A 23,597-nucleotide genomic window follows, 5' to 3' on the forward strand; every position below is an offset into this window, starting at 1 on the left:
TCTGTCTAGACTTCAGGTGGAAAGGGCACTGAAGTACACGAATCACCTCCAGCCAAATTGCCTAGATAGCTTTGGTAATAAGTGTGACTACTTGTATTCCCAGGGTAAAGGGTCCAGTGGGAAGCCCCAGCAATAGGGAAGCCAGCAAAACCTATCAGGATATTATCCTTTCGCTTCCTGACCTCCCTTGTCTCTTGAGACACCAGCTCAGCGTTCGTTTTTAGAAACAATAATCAAAGAGCCCCAACACCTCCCAATATGTCCGCTTGCTGACAGGGGGCGCCATATCCAACATGTACAGCATCATGGCTGCTCGCTACAAGTACTTCCCGGAAGTTAAGACAAAGGGCATGGCGGCTGTGCCCAAACTGGTCCTCTTCACCTCAGAACAGGTGAGTCGGGGATGCTTTCTCATGGATAGTGGTGTTTTTTAGGGGACTTTCCAACTTCTAACCTCGAGCCTCTGTTTGTTGCAGAGTCACTATTCCATAAAGAAAGCTGGGGCTGCACTTGGCTTTGGAACTGACAATGTGATTTTGATAAAGTGCAATGAAAGGTAGGCAGGGGAGGGTGAATATTAGGTTCTTGATGTATTAAATGTGTTCATCTGTTAAATTTGTTTTATTGTGCTTAAGGACTGGCTCAGTACATTGTGCCAAGCTGTTAATGGTCTGTTGAAAATATCCGATTAAATTGCTTTAGCTGCTGCTAAAGTTTTTTTCATGTGCAATCTCATTGATTCTTCATTTTAATTTCCCTCCTTTTCCAATAATTATAGGGGGAAAATAATTCCAGCTGATTTTGAGGCAAAAATTCTTGAAGCCAAACAGAAGGTATGTACTCCGTGGTGCATCTAAACTCCAGTTTTAAAATACCTTCTTTCTGTCCTAGACAAAAACAGTCCTTGATAATATGAGACAATTTTCTTGTGCTTCTAAAATTCTATTCTTCAAATTTGCTTATTTCCAACTAGTAAAATAATTTGGTTTTAAAGCTGTGTCTACACAATATCAGGGTTTTTTTAAAAAATGAAAAATTTGGTCATTAAACTATTTGTCCTATCTTCATTGTGCCAAGTGATTGGTTTGATGTTCTTCAAATAAATCAAATCCCTGAGCATCATGAAGATATAGCCTAATTGAACTTTTTACTTACTACTTGTTGGGTATTATCTCATTTTAACAGATGCCATTTTAGCTTAGGATTCTGTTTAGCAAAGTGCTTCCATGCCCTGGCAGATGGCCCATGGTACTTGGCACATCCAGCCTCAACAAACTCTATTAAACAAAAAAACTCACAGAACAGATGTATCCACAAGTCAGTGCCAGGTAGCTGTCAGGCCACTTACCAACACATGGTTGTTTCAGTTACATTCTTATACCTCCTTCTCTAATTGTAGTTATTTGCTGGGGTCTTGGCAGAGGAAGTGGATCTAAGTGTTGTAAAGACTGAGCAAGGAGCAGAGGTGGAGTTGAGCTTCACAAAAGCCTAAGAGGCAGGGCATAGGGGCTCGCACCTGTAATCCCAGGACTTTGGGACGCTGAGGCAGGAGGATCCCTTGAGCCCAGGAATTCAAGACCAGCCTGGGCAACATAGGGTAACCCACATCTCTGTAAAAAATTTTAAAACATAGCCAGGTGTGGTGGTGCACACCTATAGTCCCAGCCACTCAGAAAGGTGAGGTGGGAGGATTGCTTGAGTTGGAGAGGTAGAGGCTGAAGTGAGCCATGATCGTGCCAATGCACTCCAGCCTAGGTGACAGAGCAAGAACCTGTGTCAGAAAAAAAGAAAAGCTTAAGATTCATAGATTTCCCCAAACTTGTCTTAGATCTATTACTCTACTCCTTCATTTATTTTTTGTTTATGTCAACATTTCACCACGTCTACTGTTAGTGAGTGTATCAGCTTTCACAGTGTATAGACCTTTTTTAAATAATTGAACCCCACAATGTTTCAGTATAATTATTATATCAATACACTTAAAACAACACAGCCTCTTAAAAGAATGATGCACAGGTGATATTCAGAACTATCTGGCCATCATTCCAAACACTTATTATTACTCTTTCCTGCTTTATCTTTTGCCATAGAAATTATTGCTATTAAACATACTGTATATTTTGCTTATTTAATTTAGCTTATTATCTGTCACCTGCCACTAAAATGTAAACTCCGCAATGACAGAATTCTTTATCTGTTGTGCTCACTGCTGAGTCCCTAGCATCTATGGCAGGGCCTGGCACACAAAAGGCAATCAAAAAATATTTGTTGAATAAATGAATGAATGAGTGAATGAGCCAACAAAACACTACTAGATGTAGTATCTGGTAACACATAAGTTTTGCCATTTACTGTTAGAAATAAATGTTACACAATTCTTCTTCCTGTGAAAATCAGCAAATGAGAAAGGTTAAAAATACTCATCAGCCTATATCTGTCTTACCTTGTAGGGATATGTTCCCTTTTATGTCAATGCAACTGCTGGCACGACTGTTTATGGAGCTTTTGATCCGATACAAGAGATTGCAGATATATGTGAGAAATATAACCTTTGGCTGCATGTCGATGTAAGTGCTATATAACTCAGTCCAGCCCATGTGGGGGGTGGAGGCACCTCTTTTTTATGACTTGCCTCAAGCTTCTCCCCACGCCCCAGCCAGCCCTCTCTCCACACCACATTAGTTCCAGTTCTTGTCTGGACCCTAGCCAGCCATTCACAACTGGTACACACCACAGACCTGGAACATCCTCTGGGACTCATCCAGTTCCTTACTAGTCGATTGCTGTCTTCTGTGGTTCATCCTAGAATATGGTCTCATAGCCTTCCCAGGTAGCTTTGTTGGGACAAATGGCTACAGAATAAAATATAACTGATTCCAGAGGGAGAAAATAGAAGACACAACATACAGAAAGTGGCCATGAATGTGAACCCTCAGCTACCTGCCTTCAGTCCAGCCATCTATGACACGTCTCTTAAAAAGGATATATCTGGCTGGGTGCGGTGACTCACGCTTGTAATGCCAGCACTTTGGGAGGCAGAGGCAGGTGGATCACCTGAGGTCAGGAGTTTGAGACCAGCCTGGCCAACATGGTGAAACCCCATCTCTACTAAAAATACAAAAATTAGCCGGGTGTGGTGGCATGTGCCTATAATCCCAGCTACTCTGGAGGCTGAGACAGGAGAATCACTTGAACCTGGGGACGGAGGTTGCAGTGAGCCGGGATCATGCCACATCACTCCAGCCTGGGCAAAAGAGCAAAACTCTGTCTCAAAAAAAGAAAAAAGAAAAAGAATATCTGCTACATTTAGGAAAAATAAGGCAGTATACGGAAGGCATTATCAACTAAGAGACTTAATCCCAAATTTTCCCAGGAACACAAAAGATGCATTTTCACATGTGTGACTGGGTGTATTTTTTTTTTTTCTTTCTCTCTGCCCATTTTCTTAGGGATTTAACTTCTCACAATTGGCCAATAGGATAATCTGCCTTGCTACTGAACTAGTGACTAGCAAAGGCTGTGTCACGTGGCATCCCAACTATTCAGTAAACATGCATCATGGTACCCACAAAAATGTCTTGTTGTTATATAAGTTGTTGTGAGACCTCCAAACCCAGCAGGAACTGCTGCTTTTTGAGTTTTTCAGGAGCTGTTAGAATTCTACTCTGGGAAGAACCAGACAGCAGGCCTCAGTTTTTTGGGCAGCTTCCAGAGACACCCGGAGGGGGACTCACTGTGTTGGCTTTCCACAACACATTGGGCTAATGGGCCATTGGACCTTTGGGTCTTGGCAGAACAGGCACCTCAGGCTCAGACCTGGCCTAGCTGTATCACTTGTGCAGCTAAAGTCCAGAGGAACTTTGAAAAAGAAATGACAAGCAATGAAGAATCACAACTGATTGAACAATCAGTGTGGGCTGAACTTTTCTGAGAAACTTATGTTTTTCACCTTGTACTTTCTTGCTCATGTTTTAGTAGAAGTGAGGAGTGACTAGTTTTAGATTCTTAAATGTCACTGCTCCCCTCTTCCTCTCCTTTCTCTGTCCCCACAGGCTGCCTGGGGAGGTGGGCTGCTCATGTCCAGGAAGCACCGCCATAAACTCAATGGCATAGAAAGGTAACGGCCAGAACTCGCCAGGCCTCCTTCCACCCAGCACATCAAACAGACCATGCTCTGGTGTCAGCCTGCACCACCCTGCCCTGATCCCCAGCATCATATTTCGGTCTAAGTTTGCTTCAGTTCAGCAGGCATTTGTTGAGCATTTATTGGATGACTGATTTCCCAGTCAAATGAGTCCTGAAGGAGTTCACAATTTAGAAAGAAAGAAAGACAGGCCAAGTGTGGTGGCTCACGCCTGTAATCCCAACAATTTAGGAGGCCGAGGTGAGAGGATCGTTTGAGCCCAAGAGTTCGAGACCAGCCTGGGCAACACAGTGAGACCCTGTCTCTAATAACTATCAATCAATCAATCAATCAATGAGAAAGACAATAAACAAGTAGTTAGAACACAATGTGATAAGTGTAACAGGAGACAATTGCAGGTACCCAGGTAGGAGATAAGAGAGACTAACCAGTGAGGGGAATTGGAGGCCATCAGAGTTTGCCAAGGGCACAGGAAGGGCCACTGGTTCACTTTCCTCTTCTTCCTCATTAAGCTTACTTCCAGAAAGGGCAGGACACTCAGCTCCTAACTTATTTTCTTTTTCACTGTTCAAATTCAGTGGATGTTCTAGGCCAAATATGATTTTGACCTGACTCCTAAGTGTTGATCCATAACAAAGTCACAATGATTCATTGATTCATTCAGCATGTATTTACTGAGCACCTATCATGAACCAGGTAGGAGTGGATGTGAATATCCAGTTACGTGTCTTCCATCCAGCCACCTATGGTGCTTTTCTAATAAAAGTGCATATCTGATAAATGCAGAAAAAATAAGGCAGTATATGAAAGGTGTTATCAACTAAGAGATTTGTCCTCCTGAAGTTTACATTCCAGTGGGCTAGATGTTCATAACAAATATTTAATCTGTCTCATAGTAAAGAAAAATAAAACAGGGTTAGGTAGCAGTGAATGACAAGGCATGCTGTTTCAGACAGGGTAGTCAGAGGCCTTCCTGAGGAGGTAACATATCAGCAGATACTGCGATAAAGGGAGACAGGAAGCAAGGATATGAGGAACAGTATTCTAGGCAGTGCCAGTGGCAAGTGCAAAGGCCCTGAGGCAGGACTGTTCTTGGCAAGTGGGAGGAGGATCAAAGAGGCCATTGGGGCTGGAGCAAGGTGAGAGAGGTAGAAGCAGACTAAGGAGGGAGAGGCAAACATGGAGCAGGCAGGGAGAGCCCGCCCAGGGCTTCTCCCCCAGCCAGGACTCTGGCTTTTATTACCTCTACTGTGCCTCCCCAAACTTTTGTCTCAGTTTTGAAAGACCAGTGTCAACGTGGGTGAGACTGGCTCTGTGAAGTGGACAACCCCGTAACTCGGAGGATAATGTAAAAAATCTGGGCAGGGTGTAGTGGTCTGTAATCCCAGCACTCTAGTAGGCCAAGGAGAGCAGATCACTTGAGCTCAGGAGTTCGGGACCAGCCCGGCCAACATGGTGAAACCCCATCTCTACTAAAAATACAAAAATTAGCTGGCATGGTGGTGCACACCTGTAATTCTAGCTACGCAGGAGGCTGAGGCTGGAGAATCATTAGAACCTGGGAGGCAGAGGTTTCAGTGAACCGAGATCACGCCGCTGCACTCCCGCCTGAGAGACAGAGCGAGACTCTGTCTTAAAAAAAAAGAAAAAAAAAGAACTCTGGATGAGCCAGCCCAATTTAACTTTAGATTTCTCAGACAATTTTAATTTTCTGTCTTTGAGTCTAGGAAAACTTAAAACATTTCACACTAGACTTTTTCTTTTCTAACATTTTAAATCACATAAGTCTTCTAAAGGAAATTGAATTCATATTATGTCTTATTACTTTCCTTTTGTAGCAGCAAAGAATCATTTACTTCAGACCTTTAGGATATGCAGAAAACCATTTAAGACATTTTATGAGACCTAAATATAATTTTTTAATGACTTGGTAAATGATAGCAATGAGAAATTTGATTAAATTCACTACCATTTAAATATGACCTGACACTGATGCTTTTTAGTGAGCTAAGCACTTAGTTAACTTTCCTTGGAATTTTTCACAGGTCTCTTTCACAAAGGTTTTATTATACACTGAAGGGAAAAGTTCTTCAGACCTTCCTCTCTTCTCCTTGAAACACAGTGCACTAAATTATTTTGTTAGGTCCTTTAACTAAAGGACCTAAGCACGATGAAGAGGTTGAAAGTTCACAACAAGGGTTTAGCTCTAGGGAGAGCAGAGGCAGGATGATTCTGAGCCAATTGCTCTATCTAGGGGAAAAGATCCTTCACAGGTATTAAAATGCAGCACCTAGCTATGGGCCAGGCCTTTGGGAAGGAGTCTGCAAACCAATGAAGCAAGTTACCCATGTTTTAATCATCATACATTAGACTTAGTTGTTTCTGTAATGCCCTAGCTAGTGTGCTCCTTAACCATCTAATTGTGTCTGACAGAATGATGCAGTTGCTAGGAGACCATGCTTGTTAAGCTATCATTGCAGCCCAAACTGGCAAAATCACTCTAATTTGGCATTTAAATAATGCTGCTAGGTAGTCAGAGTCTAGAGTAGTCCAGTCGAGCCTTGCTTTTAGGTGCCACTCTTGATACTGCCCCATAAGTGGGTAGGTCAGCATCACCAGCCTATAAATGAGAAGAGAAAGGCAGAAAGAAGCCACTGTGTCTCCTAGAGAGAAGCAGTCTAGTGGAGTGGTTATGAACAAGGGCTATGCACTTAGAGGCCTTGGACTTGAATCCAGGCTCCAACACTTCCCAACTCTGTGACTTTGGGTAATATATTTAACCTTTTGGCATGTTAGTTTCCCCATCTAAAATAGAGGTAATAATAGTACCTACCTTATAGGGTTGTGGTGAGAATTATGTGTGCCAGGCACTCTTATAAGCATTTTATATTAAGTTATTTTGTCCTTTATTCAATTCTGTGAGGCACACACTCCCCATTTAAAAGAAATTGAGGCACATAAGAGTTATATAATGTGCCCAAGCTAACAAATGTCAGAGCTAGGACTCAGACTTAGACAGTTTGGCTCCAAAGCCTGAATTCTTAACCATACCATATTGATATAATACCTGAAAGCTCTCAAAACAAAAAGACATATAATAAGTTATTCATAAATGTTAGCTATTGTTAATAGCAGTTACTTCTAAGATATAGTCCGTAATGTAATACTCCGAGACTGCCTACAAAACATTTGTTTGCTACTTGATTAGTCAATTCAGGAGAATAGGCATGGATAATATTTACGGACTTGAGTTGGAATGGGTGGTGTTTTCCTCAAGAGAACAGTTGCCTCTTTCCAACTCCCGCATCTTCTCGAAGTCTCATGTGCTTCTTTCAGGGCCAACTCAGTCACCTGGAACCCTCACAAGATGATGGGCGTGCTGTTGCAGTGCTCTGCCATTCTCATCAAGGAAAAGGTCTGTACTCCCTCCAAAGCTACACTGGGGCCCGTACATTCTTTAGAAAGCACAAAAAGACACACGTGGGGTCTCTTTGCAGTACTTGTTGGCTGACTCACGAGATTGGCAGCCCCACTGAGAGACTGCTGCTGCTGTCCTTTCCTGCCCTTGCAGCTAACCTGGTTTCTTCTCTTGGCTCTTGCTGGCTACTGTGCTTCTTCTTTGATCAGTACTCAGGGTCTGTCAGCAACTGAACCTTTAAGGAAATTATTTAATTGAGTATTCCTTCATGTTTGCGCAAAAAAAGTGAGAGCAAGTAGGTGAGGCATCCAATCAGTTTTGTCCTCAGTGAGGACAAAAAGCACTCACTGGAGCATACTCGGAGTTCTTAGTATAAACGTGTGGTCCCAAGAACTGAAATAAATGAGACAGAACAACAACTACAAATATCAACTTAGGGCCACAAGGAATATTGCCCCAAAAGCTGCTGTAAATGGTTGAGCCTCATATTCCCTTCTTCACATGCCTAATGTTAGGACCCTGCCCTCCAAGGCTTTGTTGCTCCAGTAAAACTTCTGCACACAGAAGCATTCCAAAAAGTCTGTCTCCAGCCTGTGGGAGCCAGAATCTGCACAGCGTCTTTAGTCCACTCATATGTGGAATCCATGTTAATGTCATAGGAGGTCCTGAAAAGGTTGGAAGACTTTTGCCAGAGTGCTTTTGGAGAGAAAAATTCTTCACAGCATGAAACTATCCCACCCACTGAGGAATTTTCTATCTCTAACCCTGGCCCACTGAATGCCGTAGCACTTCCCAATCTTGAAACAATCCCAGACACCCATACACATTTCCCCTTAGAGGGATGGCATCTGAGACGGAAAGATCATTTTCTAATCAGAGAGTCAGAGACAAAGGGATGGCAGTTTTTCCAAGAGTGATTTTAGAAAAGGGCATCAGAACAAGTGTAAGGCCTCATAAAGACATCAGAAGAAAGATTGCATATGACCCCAAGCCCCTCCTTCCAAGCAGCCCAGTTTTAAAGCCACCCACATCTCTGATGTGTAAATGCAGATGCACCCATCTTAATTTCCATGATAGGGTATACTCCAAGGATGCAACCAGATGTGTGCAGGATACCTCTTCCAGCCAGACAAGCAGTATGATGTCTCCTACGACACCGGGGACAAGGCAATTCAGTGTGGCCGCCACGTGGATATCTTCAAGTTCTGGCTGATGTGGAAAGCAAAGGTATGAAGGGAATAATTCAGGAAATAGAGCAGAAACGTAATTTGCACAGACTGGCTGGCAAAAGAGGGGCAAAGATATATCACAGATAATTCACTATATGTGGAATCAATATCTAGATAATTGAATTAACTGTGTTTTCTTTGTGAATGAAATTACTTTATTCCTTATGTCAAATTCTCTCTCCTTTTGTTCAGTCTCCTCAATTTGAACTATTATGAAGTCTTCTTATAACGTTCTCTTATAACAACTAAAAATTATGCCAAGATAAGGATTTCTACAGCAATCCTTGGGGATGCTAGAATTATTTAGTGCTGGCATAGAGAAAGATAAAAAAGTAAAATTACTGCATTATTCTGAGTAGAACCTTGAATTCTTTTTTTTTTTTTCTTTTTTTTTTTTTTTTTGAGATGGAGTCTTGTTCTGTAGCCCAGGCTGGAGTGCAGTGGCGCGATCTCGGCTCACTGCAAGCTCCGCCTCCCAGGTTCACGCCATTCTCCTGCCTCAGCCTCCAGAGTAGCTGGGACTACAGGGGCCCGCCACTACGCCCGGCTAATTTTTTAAAAAATATTTTTGGTAGAGATGGGGTTTCACCGCGTTAGCCAGGATGGTCTCAGTCTCCTGACCTCATGATCCGCCCACCTCGGCCTCCCAAAGTGTTGGGATTACAGGCGTGAGCCACCGCGCCCGGCCCCTTGAATTCTTTTATGAGGCTTCTCAACATGGGCTATGTATGACAGTTTTAACTTCAACTTCAATAATGCCTTTCCCATTGTTTGTAGTTAATACACCATTCTGGAAAATGTATACTTTATTGTGAAAAATCCTACTTTTAGATGGTAGCATGCTGTGTCTGCATTCATCAACCTTTTGGGTTTCATTTCTGTACCTAAGGAAAAAAGCTAACTATTGGAATTTCCCCCAAAATATGAGTGAGGGAGAGGATTACCATTTGACTATTTGTTTCAAAAATATTTGTATGCAATCAAGGAAAAGAAATTTTCATTTCATAGTTTTATATTACATACCTTGTTTTTGTTATAAATTAATTTTAATAATTTCTATGTTTAAGATTGAGTCTAACTGTCTAACTAACACTCAAACAACAAGATTTTCCGGCAAAATTTCTAGTCAAATATTTCTTCTGTAGGAAAAATTTGGTAGATTATTAGTTTTTTCCTCAGTAAGTCATTTTGTCTTTTTTTTTTTTTTTTTTTTTTTGAGACAGAGTTTCATTCTTGTTGCCCAGGCTGGAGTTCAGAGGCGCGATCTCTGCTCCCTGCAACCTCCGTCTCCCAGATTCAAGCAATTCTCCTGCCTCAGCCTTCCAAGTAGCTGAGATTACAGGCATGCGCCACCATGCCCATCTAATTTTATATTTTTACTAGAGGCAGGGCTTCACCATGTTGGCCAGGCTAGACTTGAACTCCTGACCCCAAGTGATCCACCCGCCTTGGCCTCCCAAAGTGCTGGGATTACAGGCGTGAGCCACCGCACCCAGCTCTATTTTGACTTAATATAGAAATAGTCTGAATTTGATTTCTATTACAAAGTAATCATAGGAATTTTAAATATATAAATAGCCATAGGCTGGGCACGGTGGCTCACGCATGTAATCCCAGCACTTTAGGAGGCCAAGGCAGGCGGATCATTTGAGCTCAGGAGTTCAAGACCCATCTGGGCAACAAAGTGAGACCTCATCTCTACAAAAAATACAAGTTAGTCAGGTGTGATGGCGCATGCCTGTGGTCCCAGCTACTTAGGAGGCTGAGGTGGGAGGATCACTTGAGCCCAGGAGGGGGAGGTTGCAGTAAGCCGAGATCATGCCACTGCACTCCAGCCTGGGCAACAGAGTGAGACTCCATCTCAAAAAAAAAAAAAAAAAAAAAAGCCATAAACGGCAACAACAAAAAAGGAGTCGTGTCATTTTGAAATATAATGACCACACAACCTGTTTCAGTAATTTGTGTCTTCTTTTTCGTTTCTAACAATAACCTCTTGAACCATCTGCTGCAGGTTTTGACCATAGTGATTGGTTGCTGAAATGGGACCCTGGTACAGGCTTCATTCCTAAGTGGACTGACTAGGGTATACAGTCAGCAGTGACACTACCTGGGGAGGCTGATGCTTTCTCAGTGCTGGACTTTGCTCAGGCCCATTAGCAATCCACAGCCAGCCTTGTGCATCTGCTCTCCTTGTTAACACCAACCCACTCAACAACCCTCATACTGCTGTTATTAATCAGCCATGCTGGCTTTTGAAACTCATGCTCAACCAGTTTGTCAATAGTTGGAACTATTGCAATATCAGGGCATATACTGAGACCAATGGCTTCCCCATCTACCTGCCTGCCTGTCACCTAAAAGGCATAACACTGTTATGTGGAAGGTTGCCTGCCTGAGAGGGCATGGGACATGTTTCATAAGGACTTACTGCTGGGAAAGATGAGTTCTACAGCAGTATCTTTCGAAGTTTTTCTGATGAAGAACCAGTTATTTGTTGTTGTTGTTGTTTTTCACCTATCATGGACCAATACCCTAAAGATTAATTGTTAGAAAAATGAAATTTAAAAACATACAAAGAACAAGCCACTGTTTTTTATTAGAGTCAACAGACAAAATCCCTTTGTCCAATTGCCATTAAAGTTTCCTATGCTTAATCTCAATTTCTACACTCATTTGATTGTAGACCAGTTACAGTTGTGGAGTGGCCTCGGTTCATAGATGACACTTTGAGTAGCACCATCCTAAAGCAAACCAGAATCAGGCATAGGTCCAGTTGAGAATAACTACCCAGAGACTGGAGTGCCTTTGAAAGAGGAAGCAGGCACACATCATTTATTGCATGCACATCTGTGAAAAAGCTGACATATTTGATTAGATTGTTCTTCCTAACCATCTCCAAAAATACTTTTTTTGTTTATTTCCCATAGACAGGGACAGCATAGCCTTCCCAAATGCTCATCACAGGGAAATGCAACCACAAACATGACTTTTCTCTTTAAAACAGGGCACAGTGGGATTTGAAAGCCAGATCAACAAATGCCTGGAACTGGCTGAATACCTCTATGCCAAGATTAAAAACAGAGAAGAATTTGAGATGGTTTTCAATGGCGAGGTAGGTAATCATCATGGACCAGGTACACAGTATTTCCAGAAAAACTGCTGAGGGAAGCTCCTGAAGCTTCTGGCAACATGGGAAAATCAATCCCATGTTGCCAGAAACTGCTTCAAAATTTTTATTCTTATACACTCTTAATTCCTCTCTTTAATTCCTTCCATGTCTGTGAACTTTTCTTCTGGTAGCACCGGGATGACTTTTTCCTTTACATCTTTTTAAACTGTGTTGCTCTTGGCCAGCTTTTGGCAGACAAGAGGTCTTTCCTTGACAGGTCTGAATCCTTCATCATTCTTGGGTTTGTTTTGTGTTGAACCTTTATGATAAAGTGTTTTTCAGGCTGGGCATGGTGGCTCACACCTGTAATCCCAGCATTTCGGGAGGCCAAGGCAGGAAGATTGCTTGAGTCCAGGAGCTCAAGACCAGCCTGGGCAACATAGCAAGACCCTGTCTCTATAAGAAAAAATATATATAATTTATGAAAAGAAATTTTACAAAACGATAAAGTGGTTTTCATTTCCAGGAAGCTTATAGGATGGGTATATTCTTACCTCCCAAGACTTGTTCTAAAATAAGGTTCTACTTAACATAGACTCATAAGGAAGAGAGCAAGATAAAATTGTCTCTGCCCTCAGTTCATGTGCATACTGCACACAGCAAAGTATTTGTCAGTGTTTACTGAGTACCCACTGTGTGCCAGGCCTCCTGCTAGGACCTAGATTCTAGAGTATTGAACAAAACAGATACATTCTCTGACCCAATGGAGCTTACACTTGAATAAAGAAAGATAGAATAGGAGCCAGTGTTGAATAAAAGAAAGTCCACTTATAAGCCAGTATAATATAACACTGCTTACAGTCAACATTATATATATTCTATTTATCCGGCAACCTAAACTACTAGGAACACATGTGAATCACCAAATGAACAAAAAAGAGCCCTGGGCAGTTTAAAATCAATGACACTGCTCTGATCATTTACACACTACTTTAAACACTCTTAATAGCCGATTAAAAACAACAAATGTGATATCTCAAACCAATTAGAGGCAGGCACAGTAATGGCAAACAGCAACCAGCGAGAAAACTTTATAGCAAGAATAGGGAAGAACTCAAAAAGCACAGGAATCTTTAGAGGAGGGACACTAAACAGTTTGAGGCATCTCAACAGGCCTTGCCTTATGCTGTAGAAAGAGTCTTCTGGTTTTTTTTAGAAGCAACCCTATTAATTGATATATCCAGTCTTAATGTTTATTATGATAGTCCTGAGTCATCAAGAAAAGATTCAATATCAATATAATAAACTCAATAAAATATTCATCAGCATCCACAAACTATGTTTCAATCATCTTCTATATATGAGGCACTACAAAATGACAACATGGACAGACGGATACCTTTTTTAAAAAATTGCCCAAATGTAATTATTTGTAACATTTCAATGTTTAAAGTCGGTAACTTTAGTTACCTAGAAAATTGGTTGTAGGGAACAGCTCTCTTGCCAGATATGACTGGATAAATGAGGCATTGTTCTCCCTGGTGTGGAAGTAACATTGCCTTTGAGATGAACATTCAACCTCTTTCTTTGGTCTAAGAGACTTCCACCAAGGATGCATATTGGTTTGGGAACAGCTTTCTCTCAAGTTATCCTAATTTTCTTTGTTTGTCTTTTAAAATCTCTGCAGCCTGAGCACACAAACGTCTGTTTTTGGTATATTCCACAAAGCCTCAGGGGTGTGCCAGACAGCCCTCAACGACGGGAAAAGCTACACAAGGTATGGACTCGCTTTTTGTCTCATCTAATCCTCTGCAATTTCTCTGGCTGGTCAGGACATCCTCATTCCAATGTGCCTTTCTAGTGGGGGAAATATAAAAAATAAAGCCTTGGGATGGGTTTCTAGTAATGGGGTGGTGGGGAGCCATCTTGTTATATTCCTCTTGAGCCTGCATCGCCCCCTTACTGTGGTTACCACGGGAACTTCTAAAGGATGCACCTTGTCTCCCTGTCCTTGGTTGATGTTCTTCATTAAAGGAGCCCTATGCAGGGTAAGGGAATAATGTGCATATTCCTAGGGACATTCTAGATTAAACTGTGTCTGTTACAATAACATTTTAAGTTCAGGCCCACTGTAGTGCTGATTCATTCTAGCTGTTTTCTATATCCAGTTTATATCTTATCCAGGGTTCTTAAGATTATATTTAATTTATATAACATTTCATTCATCCAACCATTCAACAAATATTTGTTAAACACAGTCTGTGTGCCAGGCAGTATCCTGGGCTCTGGGTTATGCAAAACCCTGAATTTGTGGTGTTGTCTATAAGAGTTTTTTGGTTTTGTCTTCATTTTTTATTTTACTATCATTGTTCTATGACTAACTTTCAAAATTCAGTTGCACAGTACTTTCTGAGGGAACTTGTGACCAGGTAGTCATTTGATATTAGCCCCCGAAGATTCCTGGATATGAACTATTTCTTTGCTTTTATATCAATGTAAACACAAACAGTAAAATGCAAGTTGGGTTGAATTGTTAAAAAGAGAGGGTGTTCATATCAATCTTGAGTTTTGTTTTGTGTTTTCCATCACAAGGTGGCTCCAAAAATCAAAGCCCTGATGATGGAGTCAGGTACGACCATGGTTGGCTACCAGCCCCAAGGGGACAAGGCCAACTTCTTCCGGATGGTCATCTCCAACCCAGCCGCTACCCAGTCTGACATTGACTTCCTCATTGAGGAGATAGAAAGACTGGGCCAGGATCTGTAATCATCCTTCGCAGAACATGAGTTTATGGGAATGCCTTTTCCCTCTGGCACTCCAGAACAAACCTCTATATGTTGCTGAAACACATAGGCCATTTCATTGAGGGAAAACATAATATCTTGAAGAATATTGTTAAAACCTTACTTAAAGCTTGTTTGTTCTAGTTAGCAGGAAATTGTGTTCTTTTTAAAAAGTTGCACATTAGGAACAGAGTATATATGTACAGTTATACATACCTCTCTCTATATATACATGTATAGTGAGTGTGGCTTAGTAATAGATCACAGCATGTTTCCCGCTCCAAGAGAATTCACTTTACCTTCAGCAGTTACTGAGGAGCTAAACATGCTGCCAACCAGCTTGTCCAACAACTCCAGGAAAACTGTTTTTCAAAACGCCATGTCCTAGGGGCCAAGGGAAATGCTGTTGGTGAGAATCGACCTCACTGTCAGCGTTTCTCCACCTGAAGTGATGATGGATGAGAAAAAACACCACCAAATGACAAGTCACACCCTCCCCATTAGTATCCTGTTAGGGGAAAATAGTAGCAGAGTCATTGTTACAGGTGTACTATGGCTGTATTTTTAGAGATTAATTTGTGTAGATTGTGTAAATTCCTGTTGTCTGACCTTGGTGGTGGGAGGGGGAGACTATGTGTCATGATTTCAATGATTGTTTAATTGTAGGTCAATGAAATATTTGCTTATTTATATTCAGAGATGTACCATGTTAAAGAGGCGTCTTGTATTTTCTTCCCATTTGTAATGTATCTTATTTATATATGAAGTAAGTTCTGAAAACTGTTTATGGTATTTTCGTGCATTTGTGAGCCAAAGAGAAAAGATTAAAATTAGTGAGATTTGTATTTATATTAGAGTGCCCTTAAAATAATGATTTAAGCATTTTACTGTCTGTAAGAGAATTCTAAGATTGTACATAAAGTCAAATATATGGAAATCCTGTTACTTAAATAGCATCTGCTCTTCTCTTACCCTCTCTGTCTGGCTGTACGTCTGGTGTTCTCAATGCTTTTCTAGCAACTGTTGGATAATAACTAGATCTCCTGTAATTTTGTAGTAGTTGATGACCAATCTCTGTGACTCGCTTAGCTGAAACCTAAGGCAACATTTCCGAAGACCTTCTGAAGATCTCAGATAAAGTGACCAGGCTCACAACTGTTTTTGAAGAAGGGAAATTCACACTGTGCGTTTTAGAGTATGCAAGAAGAATATAAATAAATAAAAATATTCTCCATGGAGAATTTGAACAAAATTTTCTTCTAGTTTGTGTTTCATACAGAGATGTTTCTAATTAGAGTTCCTTGGGTTGCCCATAGCCCATTTGCTTTCTATTGGCTGACTTTAGGTGATGCTCAGTACCCTGATTAAGCTGAAGGAGACTCGATCCACTGTCACAGGCTCTGAAGCTCCTCATCTATAAAATCATTATGGGCTGGGCATGGCGGTGCATGCCTGTAATCCTAGCACTTTGGGAGGCTGAGGCAGGCAGATCACTTGAGCTCAGGAGTTCGAGACCCGTCTGCGCAACAGGGCAAAACCCTGTCTCTGCAAGAAATATAAAAATAAGCCAGCTGTGGTGATGTGCACCTGTGGTCCCAACTATTTGGGAACCTGAGGTGCAAGGATCACCTGAGCCCAGGAGATCGAGGCTGCAGTGAGCTGAAATCGTGCCACTGCACTCCAGCCTGGGTGACAGAGTGAGACCCTGTCTCAATCAATCAATAAAATCATTATGATTATAATTAATTAAATGTGCAGTTCAAGCCTTGAGAAAGAAAAGCCATCCCTGTTTCTCCTTTTCCTACTTGCATCTTGGAGTTACATTCATTCAGTCATTCAACAAAAGATAAGTATTCCTTCTAGTGGGCATCTTACATCACTTGTTGTCTCTGCTAACTGAGTGCCTCTATGATCACAGAAGCATAACTTCCTGCTGCTTTATGCTTGTAGAGTGGTCCCCATTCACTTCCTAGGGAAATGTATGTTGGTGCTGGATCATTAGGATATGGGACTCATTTTCTACAATATTCTTTGTGTGTGTGTGTGTGTGAGAGAGAGAGAGAGAGAGAGAAAGAGAGTCTCACTCTGTCACCAGGCTGGAGTGCAGTGGCGCCATCTCAGCTCACTGCAACCTCTGTCTCCCCGGTTCAAGCGATTCTCCTGCCTCAGTCTCCTGAGTAGCTGGGATTACAGGCGTGCACCACCACACCCAGCTAGTTTTTGTATTTTAGTAGAGCCAGGGTTTCCCCATGTTGGCCAGGATGGTGTCAATCTCTTGACCTCGTGATCTGTCCACCTCGGCCTCCCAAAGTGCTGGGATTACAGGCGTGAGCCACTGCGCCCAGCCCATTGTCTACAATATTTTATTCAGCTATATTAATACAATCTCACTCATTTGGAATACAAGAAGCTCCCTATTTAGCACAGGTAGGGAATACAGAAGAGTCCTTTGTAATTAGCACACTGATTGCATGTAACCATTGTATTAAACGACTCTATAGGGAGTGATCATAAAGCCACTTATTCTTTCTCTCACTGTTTCTTTAAAACCCCTCTGGGGGCTGATTTTTTCCATGCCCCCATTTGAATTTAGGCCAATCCCATAGCTTTTCTGTCCTCTCAGGTGCATGAACAGTCTCATTTTTGCAACTGAGGGTCCAGGTTGATGTAATAAGCAAAGTTTCAATTTTTATACGATATAGAGTTTCTCCCCCCTCCCCCTGATCTGGCACTGCTTCAGCTGCAAGCCTACAGTGGCAGGGAGAGCAAGGCTGATGGTGGGTGAGGTCACCTTTTTTCTTCATCTTTCAGCTTATCTCCCTAGCTCCTGTGCTTCCTCATTCAGGGTCAGGCCTAGCGGGAGAAAGGGATAAAGTGACAAAGGTAAAATTTTACATGGCTATTAAATTGTCATTGGGCATCAAGTTCCCTGGAACATGAGTTTTTGTTTTTTGGGTGTTTTTTTTTTTTTTTTTGAGAAATTTTCTGGAGTGAATGAGGATTTTTTGAATTAAGGTAAAATTTAGATACAATAAAACTTTTTGTAGTGTACTGTGTATAGTTTTCTGTGGATTTTGACAAACCCATTCAGTCATGTATTAATAACTATCATCATGATCAAGGTCTACAACAGGTCTATCACCCCAATGAATTTCCCATCCCCCTTTGTACTGAACACCTCTCCTACTCAGCCCTTGGCAACCTCTGCTTTGTTTTCTGTCCCCAGACTTTTGCCTTTCCCACCATGTAAATGGAATCATATAATATTTAGTCTTTTTTTAGTCTGGTTTCTTTTGCTTAACGTAGTGCACTTGAAATCCATCCATGTTATCTCTATATCAGTGTTCATTCCTTTTCACTACCGCATAGTATTCCATTTGCATAAATGTACCATACTCTGTTTATCCATCCCTTAGTAGAGGGAAATTTCTGTTGCTTCCAGTTTTTTTGGCGATTAGAATAAAGCTACTGGAAACATTAGTGTGCAGATTTTTCTGTGAACATAGATTTCATTTAACTTGGGTAAATATGTGTAGGATTGCAAGATAACATTAATAATATGTTTAATTTTATTAGAAACTGCTAAACTATTTTCCAAAGTGGCTGTACCATTTTGCATTCTCACCAGCAATGCACAAATATTCCAGTTGCTCCATATTCTTGCTGACACTTGGTACTGTCATTTTCCCCCCATGCTGGCCATTCTAAAAGTGTTATCTTGTGGTTCTAATTTGCTTTTTCATGAAGCACTTTTGAAGGATCCCTCTGGGGTCCTCCCAGCTCATTGCACAGGAGGCAGTAAAGGTTTATCCTCCTGCAACCACTTAGGACTCAGACCCTCAGGCCTGGGCCCCTGGCAGTCTACACTGTCCAGACCTTGTAGTTGGGATCCTTTCTTCTCCAAGTAGTACATTTGGCCGGGATGCCTTTTATTTAACATCAGTTACTGGCCAGGTGCAGTGGCTCATGTCTGTGATCCCAGCACTTTGGAAGGCCAAACTGGAAGGACTGCTTGAGCCCAGGAGTTCAAGGCCAGCCTGGGCAACATTGGGAGATCCCATCTCTACAAAAAATAAAAAAATAGCTGGGAGTGTGGTGGTGAGCCCCTGTGGTGCCAGCTACTCAGAAGGCTGAGGTGGGAAGATCACTGGAGCCCAAGAGGTCAAGGCTGCAGTGAGCCATGATCATGCCACTGCATTCCAGCCTGAGCAACAGAGTGAGACACCATCTCAAAAAAAAAAAAAAAAAAAAACAGAAACAAAAACAAAACCCTCCTTAGATAATCTACAATAACTGATTTTTTTTTTTTTTGAGACAGGATCCCGCTTTGTCACCCAGGCTAGAGTATTGTGGCATGATCACAGCTCACTGCAACCTCGAACTCCTGGGCTTAAGCAATCTTCCCACCTCAGCCTCCCAAGTAACTGGGACTGAAGGTGCATGCCACCATGCCCAGCTAATTTTTAATTTTTTTGTAGTGATGGAGTCTCATTCTGTTGCCCAGACTAGTCTCAAACTCCTGAACTCAACTGATCCTTTCACCTCGGCCTCCCAAACTGCTAGAATTACAGGCATAAGCCACTGTGCCTGACCAAGAAGGGCTTTATTAGACATACATGTATAGGACAAGGGGTGATGACATTATACTTGAGTACCCATTACTTAGCCTAAGATATAGAACATTATTATTATCATGACCTTAGCACTCTCCAACCCCGTCATGAACCTTCCCTGATTGGATGCTCCCCACTCTCTAAGAAGTGATCACTATTCTGAATTTTGTGTTACTCACTCTCTTATTTTTCTATATAGTTTTACCACATACTCATGCATCCTTATTGTTTAGTCTTACCTGATTTTGTACTTTATGTAAAAGAATAATACAGAATTTTTATACTTCCATGACTTTTCTAGTCAACATTATGATTTTGTTTGTCCAGAGCTAACCTCTAGGGAGACTTCGTGCAGTTTAAAATAAAAAAGGTACCCCTGTCTTGATAGCTAAGCATCCCTGTGCCAGTGGAGCTGGAATAGACTTCAGCGCCTACTCAACCTATTGGCACACCCTGCAAACACGGTCTCATGTAGAAGCCTCATGGTTTTGAGAGTCACCTTTGACAATGGCTGCAGCTGTAATTCATTCATTTTTATGGCTGCAATGCTATTACAGTGTATGAATATACTTCAGAAGGTTTATCCATTCTATCGGGGGTGAATATATGAGTTTTTCCAGTTTTGCCTTTAGAGATAACATTGCTATGAGCATTCTAGTACTTGTTTTCTGGGATACATGTACAAAAGTTTTTCTAAGGTTTATACCTAGAAGTGAAATTGCTGGGTCACAATGTATTTATGGAACTTTACTGAGTAGAGCGGTCATACCAAGTTGCACTTCAAGCAGCCGTGCACATTGTTCTATAACTTCACCATCAGTTGGCCTAAGATTTTTGCCAGTCTGGCAAGTATGAAATAGTATCTAATTGTAAATTTAATTTGTCTCTCCCTGATTACAAATGAGGTTGAGCGTCTTTTCACATTATTATGAACCGTTTATGTTCTGTATTCTATGAAATGCCTAAATCATGCCTTTTGTCAAATTTTCAATTGTTTGTCTTTTTCTTTTGATTCTTCAGGTATTCTTTATATATTCCAAATCCTAATTCTTTTAAATTATGTTTGGCAAATGTCTTCTTCTAATTCAGGGCCACCCTTTTTACTCAGTTAATGGTCTTTTCTGAAAACATAAGTTCTTAAATTTAATGTAAATTTATCAATTATTTTCATTGTTTCTGCTTTTCTTGTATGTCTTCTTTAAGAAATTCTTCCCTATCCCAAAGTCATAAAGACATTCCCATATATTGGCTTTTAAGTTTTAAGGTTTTATGCCTTTCACATTTAAGCCTTCAATACATCTTGAATTGATTTTTGTGTTTGGTTCTTTTTTGAGACTGAAAGGGCTATTAATAGCCCCTCAATCTTCCATATAAATTTAGAACCAATTCATCAAGTTTCTAAAAAATTCCTATTGGCATTTTTATTGAAATTTCATTGAATCAGTGGATCAACTGAAGAACACTAACATCTTTTTAATATTGAATATAGTAGCCATAAGTATAGTATGTATTTCCACTTAACTAGGTCATCTTTAATGTATTTCAGTAGTTCCACAACAGTCACAGAAAACTTTTTTTTTTTCTCTTTGAGATGGGGTCTCACTCTGTCACCCAGGCTGGAGTACAGTGGCATGATCTCGGCTCAATGCAGCCTCGACCTCCTGGGCTCAAGTGATCATCCCACCACAGCCTCCCAAGTATCTGGGACCACAGGCACACACCACCATGCCCAGCTAATTTTTTGTATTTTGGTGGAGATGGTGTTTCGCTATGTCACCCAGGCTAGTCTCAAACTCCTGAGCTCAAGAAATCTGCCTGCCTCAGCCTCCCAAAGTGCTGAGATTACAGGCATGTGCCACCGCACCCCATCCACGCAAAACTTTTGATAGATTTATTCCTAGGTGCTTTATATTGTTGTTATTTTTAATGGCATCTCTTAAAAATTACATTTTCTAACTGTTGCTGATGTATAGAAATATAATTGCCTTCTAATGAAGGATTTTTTAAAAAAAAGAAGGAAAGCAATTAAAAAGAACAACAAAAAAGAAATGTAATTGCCTTTCGGTTGATGATTTTATATCCAGAAAGCTTGCTAAAACGCAAATAATTTGTTTCTTTAATGCTTTCTAAACAGACAAGTATACCATCTATGAATAATGGCAACTTTGCTTATTCATTTCTGATTCTTATGTCTTTTATTTTGCTTTTCCTTGATATACTAAACAGTCCAGGATATCCAGTACAGCATGCAAAAGAAGTGTTAGTAGCAAGCACCCTTACCTGATTCCTGATATTAGAGGGAATGCTTTCACCAGTCACCATTTGGTTTCACATTTCCTTTAGTTTTTTTGTAGATCCCCTTTAATGGGTTAATAACATTTCTTTTAATTTTTAGTTTCTATAGTAAATAAAAGTTTAATTTCATCAACTTTTTCTGCATTTGTTGAGATGATCATCTTTCTTCTTCATGTGTTAATGTGGCATTATTCATAAACTAAATTTTCCATGTCTTGAGTCAGTTTTTGCAAGTTGTATTTTTCCAGGAATTTACACATACTTTAAGTTTTCAGATTTATTGGCATAAAGTTGTCTATAATATTCTCTTATTTTTAAAATTTGTTTCTATCTGTAGTTACATTCCCCATTTTTTCTTAATAGTGTTAATTTGTGTCTTCTTTCATTATTGCTTTATCTTAGCAGATGTTTGTCAGTTTCATTAAACTTTTCAGAAAATGTTTGTCAATATTCTCAGTTATATGGTTGTTTTTTACTTCATTAATTTTTCTTTCTATATGTATTATTTCCTTCCCTCTACTTAAATTTTTTTTTTTTTTAGTTTCGTCTGCTGTTCCTATTTCTTTCTTTTCTTTTGTTTTTTTCTGAGACGAAGTCTTGCTCTGTCTCCCAGGCTGGAGTGCAGTGGCGCGATCTCGGCTCACTGCAACCTCCGCCTCCTGGGTTCACGCCATTCTCCCGCTTCAGCCTCCCGAGTAGCTGGGACTACAGGCGCCTGCCACCAGGCCCGGCTAATTTTTTTTTTTTTTTTTTTTTCATTTTTAGTAGAGATGCGGTTTCACCGTGTTAGCCAGGATGGTCTCAATCTCCTGACCCTGTGATCCGCTCGCCTCAGCCTCCCAAAGTGCTGGGATTACAGGCGTGAGCCCCCACGCCAGGCCTGCTGTTCCTATTTCTAACTTCTCAGGTTGTATACATGGATCATTAATTTTGAGCTTTTCTTCTTTTCTAATGATAGCATTAAGAATAAATATTTCCCTACAAGCATCCCTTTAACCATATACTACAAGGTTTCCACATATTATTTTGTTATCATTTGATTCTAAATACAGTGAATTTATCAATTTTCTCTTGTAGTTGGATAATTTTTGCTCTATTATTAGGTATAAACAAGTTTATCATTTTCATATTTTTCTGGTGATTTAAGCTTTTATCACTGTGTAGTGACCAGTGTTGGATGTGGGGTTTTTTTTTGCCTTTTTGTCTAATAGTCTATTTTGTCTTATATTAATATAGCTATACCACATTTCTTTAGATTAGTCTCTGCTTGATATACATTTCCTTCTTTTAAGGATATTTCTGTATCCTTATGATTTAGGTTTGTGTTGTATAAATGGCCTAGAGCTAGATTTTATCATTTTCTTTTTTCTTTTTTTTTTTTTTTTTTGTTTCTTTTGAGACAGGGTCTCACTCTGTCACGTGCTGGAGTGCAATGCCATTCTCATGGCTCACTGCAGCCTCCAGATCCTGGGCTCAAGTGATCCTCCTGCCTCAGCCTCCCGAGTAATTGGGACCACAAGCATGCACCACCACACCCAGCTAATTTTTGTATTTTTTGTAGAGACGGGGTTCCAAACTCCTGAACTCAAGCAATCCACCCACCTCAGCCTCCCAAAGTGCTGGGATTACAGATGTGAGCCACCATGCCTGGGCCTTTTTCTGACCCTCTTTGTCTTTTAACTGAAGGAAGTCATTCACTTCATTTATTGTGATTACTGATATATTTTGATTTAATTCTATCATCTCATTTTGTGCTGTTTGTTCCACTTTTTCTGTTCTTCTTTTTTCTCTGCTTGTCAAAAAATTTGGATTCATTGAGGTTTGCTTTTTGTTTCTTTTGTTTTTCTGATTTTCCCCCTCTGCTTATAAGTTATACTCTCTATGTCTGTTTTTCTTTGGCTACCCTAGATACAACAGCATAAATATTTTACCATTTCAAAAGTTAATAATTTTATTCTCCTCATGAGTCATTTAAGAATCCGAGAATAATTTTACTCTGATCCTCT

General features: G+C 40.6%; 1 protein-coding gene across 2 annotated transcripts in view; it reads left to right on the plus strand.

The window, feature by feature from the left end:
• The window catches only part of GAD1 (glutamate decarboxylase 1), a 44,512-nt gene extending 28,577 nt beyond the window's left edge, over positions 1-15,935 (plus strand). Inside the window, exons 8-17 of one of the 2 annotated variants that reach the window (XM_009443704.3) lie at positions 277-392; positions 477-556; positions 779-833; positions 2,451-2,567; positions 4,053-4,117; positions 7,481-7,559; positions 8,640-8,789; positions 11,796-11,903; positions 13,588-13,677; positions 14,493-15,935. In XM_009443704.3, the coding sequence (XP_009441979.1) occupies positions 277-392; positions 477-556; positions 779-833; positions 2,451-2,567; positions 4,053-4,117; positions 7,481-7,559; positions 8,640-8,789; positions 11,796-11,903; positions 13,588-13,677; positions 14,493-14,666 (1,034 nt within the window). In that variant the 3' untranslated portion in view covers positions 14,667-15,935. The remainder of the gene's footprint in view (positions 1-276; positions 393-476; positions 557-778; positions 834-2,450; positions 2,568-4,052; positions 4,118-7,480; positions 7,560-8,639; positions 8,790-11,795; positions 11,904-13,587; positions 13,678-14,492) is intronic. The other variant, NM_001034113.1, reaches the window with a different exon arrangement.
• Positions 15,936-23,597: the final 7,662 nt, after the last annotated feature.

Source organism: Pan troglodytes, chromosome 13 (assembly GCF_028858775.2).
Source record: "Pan troglodytes isolate AG18354 chromosome 13, NHGRI_mPanTro3-v2.0_pri, whole genome shotgun sequence".
NCBI classification, from domain to species: Eukaryota; Metazoa; Chordata; class Mammalia; order Primates; family Hominidae; genus Pan; species Pan troglodytes.